General features: G+C 40.7%; 1 protein-coding gene across 1 annotated transcript in view; it reads right to left on the reverse strand.

The window, feature by feature from the left end:
• Positions 1-746: 746 nt before the first annotated feature.
• LOC112073697 (DENN domain-containing protein 2B-like) overlaps positions 747-9,148 on the reverse strand; it is a gene marked incomplete at its 5' end in the record, with an annotated part of 16,544 nt that continues 8,142 nt past the window's right edge. Inside the window, 7 exon segments of the mRNA XM_070440255.1 lie at positions 747-1,313; positions 2,004-2,090; positions 3,159-3,398; positions 3,832-3,943; positions 4,069-4,158; positions 7,571-7,735; positions 7,737-7,752. Of these exon segments, the coding sequence (XP_070296356.1) occupies positions 1,279-1,313; positions 2,004-2,090; positions 3,159-3,398; positions 3,832-3,943; positions 4,069-4,158; positions 7,571-7,735; positions 7,737-7,752 (745 nt within the window).

Here is a 9,148-nt window from a genome sequence, read left to right on the forward strand (position 1 = left end):
ACGTAACAAATTGTGGAAAAAGTCAAGGGGTCTGAATACTTTCCGAATGCACTGTATACCTAACCTGTTAGTCCTGAGACTATTGTCTCATCCTGACACCCTCCGTTCCTCGGTTGTCTTCGTCGGATAGAGCTAGAACGTAAACATGGTCTTGTTCACTGAATGGCCTTCCTGTACACTGGTCAGCTACCCAAATACACACTCAGTGACAGTTTCATCTCTGTACACATGTTCTGGGCTAGTATTGACTGTAATATAATATTACTCTCATTATAAATATGACCCAGCAATGCATTTATAGACACCCGAAATCGACAAGTTACTCACATTATTCAATTCCAGATTGTTGTTTCATTCATTGCCAAAATGTCTGACAACTCAATGACAAGTCCCCCACAGCACCCAACTGTGTAGTTGGTGGGGTGGAATCCCAAAAGGCACACATAGCTACCACATGCTGCCAGTAACCTAATTATGTCCTCACACATCACTCCAGTGGCTGTCACTGCCATGCTTTTATCAGCTCTGCTGACTTGGAAGCTTACTGTCATCTTGCAGCACTCAAATCTGTTTTGAGTGTTTGACTTCTTTAAAATGTGTGAACCAACCTCCCTGTCTGTACAGAGCCACCTGGGTTCCACCTAAAGAGGAACAATGATCTTGTTCACCGACCTCGCTTCCTGTAAGTGCTGATGAAGTTCTGTTTCTTCAGAACAGTAACACATAAAAAAGTTCAAAGAATCCAATCATTTGAAGTCTTTTGTGTTTAATTACTGAATTTTACAAAGCAATGCATGTTTTAAACATTTACAATCACTTTATTCATGTGTTAAAGCATGTACAAATCCTCCCAACCAGGTGTGGAATTTACAGCTCTCATTCAGCAAATAGACAGGACAATGATGATCTACACTACAAAACATAGTAACTGTACATCCACCATACATCAGCATGCATTCACTCACTCAGTCTGATCATGTTCTTCTCAAGTATGCTTTAATGTCAGTGGTTACTCAGAAACAAAGGCACATTCACTCTGTACCGTCCTACTGTAACTAACCTCACAATTAAAGGTACCAGACACCTAACAATCAAGCTACATTGGAGGGTATCACAGCCAGTTTACAGTGAAATATGTACAACATATTGACATTTCATTGATGTTTTTGAAAGACAAACAAGTCAATAAAATACAGGGTTTTGGGTGTATCAGATCTTCTGTTTGCAGTAGAACAAGCTTTCATGCTCCGGTATTTGGTTATTAAGTAGCAGGTTTCCTCAGTTCTTTTTGTGAAGAAACTTCATTTTACTTCCTAAAAGACACAAACAAAATGCAAGTAAGAACTATTCACGTCACGTATTTTTTTTTTTAACACACTTCAATAAAATTTTCCAATTGAGCCGATATCTGCAGTGTTTACTGTGAGTGTGATCTCCGTGATTGTCAGGGAAATGATATAGTGCCTCGGATGGAATCCCAGTTTTAGACTACATCAGGGATCATCAACTACATTCAGCCGCGGCTGATTTTTTCTTGAGCGGATGATTAGGTGGCCGGAACATAATTACAAATAAATTGTAGACTGCAGATTGACCGCAAAAAGCCCAAACATATATAATATTTGACTAAAACATAATAATTTTGAACCTTGTTTATATTTGTATACGATAACATATATATCTTTATAGTGCATGGGAATAGTTTGGAATGTATTTCCAAAATTAAAATCACTTGTAGCTGATTTACTGGTGTTTTTACAGTCTTTTATGTCCAACAATAAAAAATCTATTTCAAATTCCACCAGTTGGGGAACCCTGGACAACATGGTGCTCATTACTACATCATGGCCAAATGTGAATAGGCTTCTTTTAGAACAAAACTTTGTATCATCCTACATTTTAAGCCAGGTTACAATTTTTCCCAGTGGTAAAGTGGACAGGTAAGGTCTGTTGAGGGGAAATATTTGTTTTAAGTGCAGATTCTATTTTATTTGAGAACTCACCTAGCCCTTTGAGGAACTTGTTCACTCCACTCTGCTCTGTGTCTGGTAGCTCTTCCAGGTACTGCTCCACCCTCTGCTCAAAGAGTCCTGACAGAAACACAACAGAATGACAGAATAACATTAGGTAATTACCAGTGGTGTAAAGTACTTAAGTAAAAATACTTTACAGTACTACTTAAGTAGTTTTTTGGGGTATCTGTACTTTACTATTTATATTGTTGACTACTTTTACTTCACTACATTCCTAAAGAAAATAATGTACTTTTTACTCCATACATTTTACCTGACATCCAAAAGTACTTGTTACATTTTGAATGCTTAGCAGGACAGGAACATGGTCAAATCCACACACTTATCAAGACAACACAAGGTCATCCCTTCTGCCTCTGATCTGGACTCACTAAACACAAATGCATCTTTTGTAAATGATGTCTGAGTGTTGGAGTGTGCCCAGGGCTATCCATACATTTTAAAAACAAGAAAATGGTGCTGCCTGCTTTGCTTAATAGAAGGAATTTAAAATGATTTATACTTTTACTTTTGATACTTAAGTATATTTTAGCAATTACATTTACTTTTGATACTTAAGTATTTTTAGAACCAAATACTTTTAGACTTTTACTCAAGTAGTATTTTACTGGGTGACTTTTACTTTTACTTGAGTAACTTTCTATTAAGGTATCTATAGTTTTACTCAAGTATGACAATTGGGTACTTTTTCCACCACTGGTAATTATTAACATTATTACATTATTAATGTTATATTGTGAGGTAATGTTACAGTGCAGTATATCAGAGAAAGCATGTTTTGGTATGGGGTGAAATACCCTTCACTATGTGGCCAGGAGATGGCACTGAATACCCAGCTAGAACCGCTGTCAACGAGAGGGCCGTACCAGCACGGGATTGAGAAGATCCCATTAGGGATTTTGGACTACATTGGCAGAAAAGTGAGGGGTGGCAGAGCCTACCTCTAAAGAGCATTTCTACCAATCATTACAGTTTACATATTATTTGTATTATGATGAACTACAATGAATCCATTTTAAGAGGACAGGACACACATAACGTTATTATCTCTTAACAAGTAGACAGGACCATATTACAGACTGTTGTGTAGGGTGGATTAACAGGGTCATTGTAAGTTTGCTCTACCTTTGGCCCGGCATTTCCGCAGCTCCCGGTCTTGGATGAACCCCGCAAACATCTGGGACTCCATGAAGACCCCCAGGAAGCGACGGATGCTCTTGGAGGCCACAGACTTGCGGAAGGCCTCGCGCTGGAAACTGCGTTCTCCTCGCTCGCTCTGGGTGAGGAACAGGGAGTAGTGGCCGATGGTTTCCAGAAAGAAACGGATGAAGGCCTCTGACACCAGGCTGTTCAAGGAGTTACACTCTACAGAAACAGACGAAACAGGATAGGTTAGTATTATGATGCTGAAACTGAAACACACTTAATACATGTTCAATACATCTAGAAAGAAGCAACACAAACTACATGCTTGAGAATTGTGCTTGAGAATCAAGTAGGGCCTATAACATTTGTGGGAATGACACAAGAGTTATTTAGAGTTGATGTTTGACTGATATTGTGTATTCATACGTAACATTAAACAAACACTAGGTTCTGAACACCAGTAACCTTCAATTCAGTGAGGTGAATCACCCATTCCAGGAGTTCTCATCACTCCACAGACAGTGTATTGCTCCCAGACATGTGCTGTACATGTTCTTGTTCACAGGGTTGAAACATGGCCAGTGCTCTGTTGTCCTAATTTACACTCGTAACATCTGGTTTAGTAGAGAGTGATGATGTGTCCCTCGTTCACCTTCGTCTGACTCGCTGTCAGAGTCCTGATTGATGATGTCATTCCTCTGCTCCAGAGTTAGCTCAAGAGCAGACTGGAGTTTCCGTGGCAACAGCGAGGCCTCATCATCCATCTATACACACGCATAACAATTTAATTAGCGACAATAAACAAGAATATCAAAAGATTAGTCCATATTATATTACAATAAACGTTCTGGTCTTTGTTACGGTGAGGTACTGGAGAATTGAGACCAACCTGTCTGAGGAAGCGGTCAGTTCCCAGGTCCACCATCAAAGCCTGCAAAGGAAACAAACAAGTCACATATTTGTGAGTCATTTCAGGAAACTAGGCGTATGTCGCACGTCACTACTTGACAGGAGAGGCATTTGAACATAAACATTCATTGTTTATCAAAATTTGTTTTTGGGCAGAAATGCCTTCTGGAACATGTGAACTTTCATGTGCCTTAATAACAAACTTGTATTCCATCTGTAAATACAAATAAAATTGTTAAATTACGAGCCTAGTTGGTTTAGCCACGGGAGCCATCCTGCTAGCCATGATTGGCTGATATAATGGATGGGCTGGACATGCTGAGAGATGAGTTTGGATTGGTCTGACATGTAGCTTGCTTCTGTCTATAACTTGAGCTGTTCAGCATGTGTTGATAGTCCTTTCTACCTCACCGTTTTTGAAAGATATAAGGTTAGCCATCGAGAACTGCAAAAGTTATGCTACTTTTCTCAACAACATTGATGCCCTGAATTTAGCGGGAGCTATCAACAGATCAGTTGGAAAAAGTGATGGGCTACTTTCTGCACAGGCCGAAAGTAGTTTACCGTGTGAACCGGAGTGACTTGACACAATACTGGCCAAACAATATGTACCTACAAACAAAACAGAGTTAAACGGTTCCAGTCTGCCGTGAAGCGTTCATCCATGTATACAAGTAAGAATCTAGCTACATCTTCAGATATTATACATTTCTAATTTTGTCAGAAATTGGTTTTCATTGCAAATTAAAGCATACTGTTCGCTAGCTAGCGAGAGTTAGCTTGCGGGCTCGCTATCTAATGTTACTTGTATGATAGGTATAGTAATATTATTTGAATCACAAAACCATTTGCACTACTAGTTATAGCCTAATGTTAGCTAGCGAACATTGAACCTTGTTGGTTAGCTTAAGCTACCTGCAGATTCATACTAAGGCTATGAGAATGTTTGTATTGGTAGTAGTATGAGTTGGGATTATTCCGGTTCATTGTTTAGCTAGATAGCTACATGTCTAAACAAAGGACTCCACTTCACCAGATGATTACATGACCCATCAAGCTAGCCAGGTATGTCTGGGGGTGATTGCGGCCATCTATTGTATTTCTAGACAATAGTGACCCATCCACTTAGCTAGATGTGGCTGGGGGGTGGTTATAGCATTTCCTTCACATGACCCATCAATTTAGACAAGTGTGTCGCGTAAGTGTCATCTAATAATTCTAAAATATTTTTATCTAGACACTTTCTGTTTTTGATATTGCTACTATGCAAGTAACCATTTCACTGTACCGTTTACACCTTTTGTATCCTGCGCATGTGTGTGTTTACCAGAAGAACAACATGACCTGCACCAAAGTCAGATTAGGATATAGGCCAAGGACTAGATAAAGTGTATTTTTACCTGGAGGTAAATTATTTTTGTGTAGGCTACTACTTTTATCACTTTTAGTCATGAAATCTTTGGTTGTTTACTAAACTAGTCACTCTGTTTAGCACATGGCCTTACATGTGAATCCTTAAAGAGATGGGTGCGGTTAAGGATTAAGAGGGTGTGAACAATGCTGAATGGGTATAGACAAAGGAGAGCTCTCCAGTAGGTGTACCAAAACATTCAATGGCCATTTTCTCAAAAGTGGGGATACAAGTTTATCGACTTTCAAGCAGAATTACTTTCCCATTGTACCACAACTGGAGTGTATGATATACAATTTTCTACCGCAGAGGCTCTACTTTATCCAATGTAAAAAACACCATTTAAAATGTTGCTACATAAGACAGAATCAAGGTGGTCGATCACATTTAGGAATCTTCAATCAAATCCAGGCTTCCTCCATGTGCATACAGTGGCTTAAAGTGAATACCAATGCCCTCTACAAATAAATCAAACTCTCCATCAAGAGAAAGACAAGCTCTTCCAGAAGTTGGAAGTGTTATACCAGTGTTAAAACGAGATCTTTAAAAGCAGCAAAACATACTTGGGGAATTTTTATTGAGTTGATCAGCAACATCAAGACAGATGTAAACAGACAACATATACTGTTGACAGGCCATTAAAAGCCTTGTGTTAAATATGACAGACAGGGTAAGATGGTCTTTTCACTCATACCATGGGCTGAGGGCAGATGCTGCTGACTCGGACTAACTGTGTTAATAGCAGAGAGCTGGGCTTTAAGAGGCCTGATGGCTTCTCCTGCCAGGCTTTTATTGAGAGCCAGAACCTCCCTCTCTCCCTCCCTACTGGGGCCAGGACCCCAGAGCTGAGGTCTGAGGCTGCCCTGGCATGGGCCCTGCAGGCTGCAGCAGCTGCCAACTGCCAAGGCCACATTCACTGGGGGGTTTAGGTCAGGGTCAGCCACACTACAGCACGTTGAGGCTGGAGGAGAAGTTGCTACTTTAACAAGGATCGATTCAAGTGATTTCCACCTCTTTCCACTCTGCCTTGGCAAATCAGTGCACCGTTCCAAGAATGCTGCAGAACAGAACAGAACAGTCCAGCTGGGAGAGCAGAGAAGCAGACACGTCTTCTTTCCCTCCTCCCTCTGTAATTGGTGACAAAACTGCTGCAGGTCAACGTCCTGTCAGGCTTTGACCACAGCGAGACTGCTGGACAGCTCTGAACAGGCAATTATAGCAGGCCTCACACCGTGTGTGGACTCTGACAGCTCAATACTAGGAAGCTCATGGCTTGAATTCTAATACTCAATACTGGGAGCCTACAGTGTCCATGGCAGCAAAACAGAGGAAACGGGTCATATTACACTCAGCGCTCAGAGAATTCAAGTTTGACCCGATCTTTCGAAAACACAATGCTATTTCTCAATGTGTGACTGTGACTTTAACATGAGTCTGATTTAGAACGATTTCTGGTATGAGTGCTTGAATGAATAAACGTTAAAAAAAACGTTTGAGGGTAAAATTGCTCTGAATCACTGGAAGGTCCAGCATTCTTTTAAAGAATGCCTGTGACAGTCATCATGAGAGTGTGGTTTCATCCTGAACCCAGGGGTGGTCCTGGGTCTCTGAGGGAGGTTGGGAGGAGCACCATGATAGCTGGTCTCGTGAGATGGTCCCAGTTACTGTATATCCGGATGCTTCTGAATCTGGTCCCATGGCTGCACCAATCAGCCAAGAGGATCAACATACCTACGCAATTCTCTTCAGAAATATAAGTCCCTCATTGGGTAAATGTTTAATGAAAACAAGCAGGGTAATTGACTGGTGTAATATACTGTAGGTTGTTGTGGGCGTTTTTACTTGCTGACCAGAACAGGAAGGCCACCTCCCCAGCCCAAGTTTAACAGAGAGATGGAATGTGACAGTGGTAATAGCTTTCTAATCTGTAGCCTTCATGCTAACAAAATCAGAGGCGCAGAAATGAGGAGGAAATTAAGAGCCAATACATTAAACCTGGCTCTAAGAAAAGCAAGACAGTGGGAGACAAAGATGAAAAGCCAGAGAGAGAGAAGATGGGAAAATGAAGTACCAACCTCTTCCACAGGGGCAGGTCTTTCAGTTTGGCAGTGAGCTGGACAGGAGCCCCACCAGGGAAGGGTGTTGGGCAGCAGACGATGTCCACCATGGAGGCAGGCAGGACGGGATGAAGGTGTGCTGCCAGGAAAGGATAGAGCAGAGCCACCACCGCGTGCATAACAGCTGGACAGGGTACTGCAGAGAGGGAGACAAACACCATGAATTACATATTAGAATCACTATATCTAATCATTTTAAGATCTCTATGGGAACAGCAACATCAGATACAGCTGTAGACAGGTACTACCGGGGAGGGAGACAGACACACACCACTCACTCACAACACAAACTGGGGGCCCATCAGAAAACCAGATATGAATATGTTAGGGAAAAACATGGGATGCCAGATTTCCATCAGATTGCCCACTTTATCCTGACCCTTTGAAAGGAGTGGTGGATTGTGTTTTGAAGTAACCCTGAAACTCCTAGAACAACAAAGCCAGCAGCAGCGGACAAAGAACGACAAACAGATGCCAACCAAAAATGTGGACTCTCATGTTCCTCTACTAAAATACAAAATAAAAGCTTATTGAGATTAAAGTCCATCATTATCTGCCTCAATATCAAGAAGAGAGCCGAATGAGAGCGTATTTTAACGTCATAAGTGAACCAGTCTTTCCAACGTCCCAAACCAAACAACAACCTGATCCTCTTTTCCTTGAAACAATACTATTGTATATGTGAGGCGAACCAGTCCGTACCCTGGCTTAACACCGCGTTCCTTCCTCCAGTTGGTCTTAAGGGACAATCTGAAATCCATTCTCAACAGGCTGCTTCTTTCTCTCCAACAAAAGATGAAGAAAAAGAAGAAAAAGACAGAGAAATCGCTCCTCCTGACACTCAGCTGCCAGGAGAGAGAGGTTCTGTACAAGACTTCACATTGGAGCAGCCAGTGGGGGAAAAGATACCCAATATGTTCATACTTGAAAGATAACTTAATAGAAAATGACTCAAGTAAAAATGAACAGTCACCCTGAAAATACTACTTGAGTAAAAGTCTATAAAAGTAGTTTTGATATAAGTATAAGAATGAATTTTTAAAATACTTAAGTAAATTAAGTATCAAAAGTTAAATAATTTCAAATTGACTTTATATTAAGCCCAAACCAGAAGGCACCATTTCTTGTTTTTTTACATATATTACAGATAGCCAGGGGCCACTCCAACACATAATTTATAAACGAAGCATGTGTTTCAGTGAGTCCACCAGATCAGAGACAGTAGGGATGAACCAGGGTTGTTCTCTTGATAAGTCGTGTTGAATTGACCATTTTCCTGTGCCTGGCAAGCATTCAAAATGTAACGAGTACTTTGGGTGTGAGGGAAAATGTATGGAGAAAAAAGTACATTATTTTCTTTAGGATCTAGTGATAGTATAAAAGTGTCCAAAATATAAATAGTAAAGTAGACAAATCCAAAAACGACTTAAGTAAAAGACCTTTAAAGTATTACTTAAGTAACTGTACACCACTGGAACAGCCAGACAGCAGAAGCGTTCACCAGATTGGCAACCATTCAAAATCTCTCTCCC

Source organism: Salvelinus sp. IW2-2015, unplaced genomic scaffold (assembly GCF_002910315.2).
Source record: "Salvelinus sp. IW2-2015 unplaced genomic scaffold, ASM291031v2 Un_scaffold2338, whole genome shotgun sequence".
Lineage (NCBI taxonomy): Eukaryota > Metazoa > Chordata > Actinopteri > Salmoniformes > Salmonidae > Salvelinus > Salvelinus sp. IW2-2015.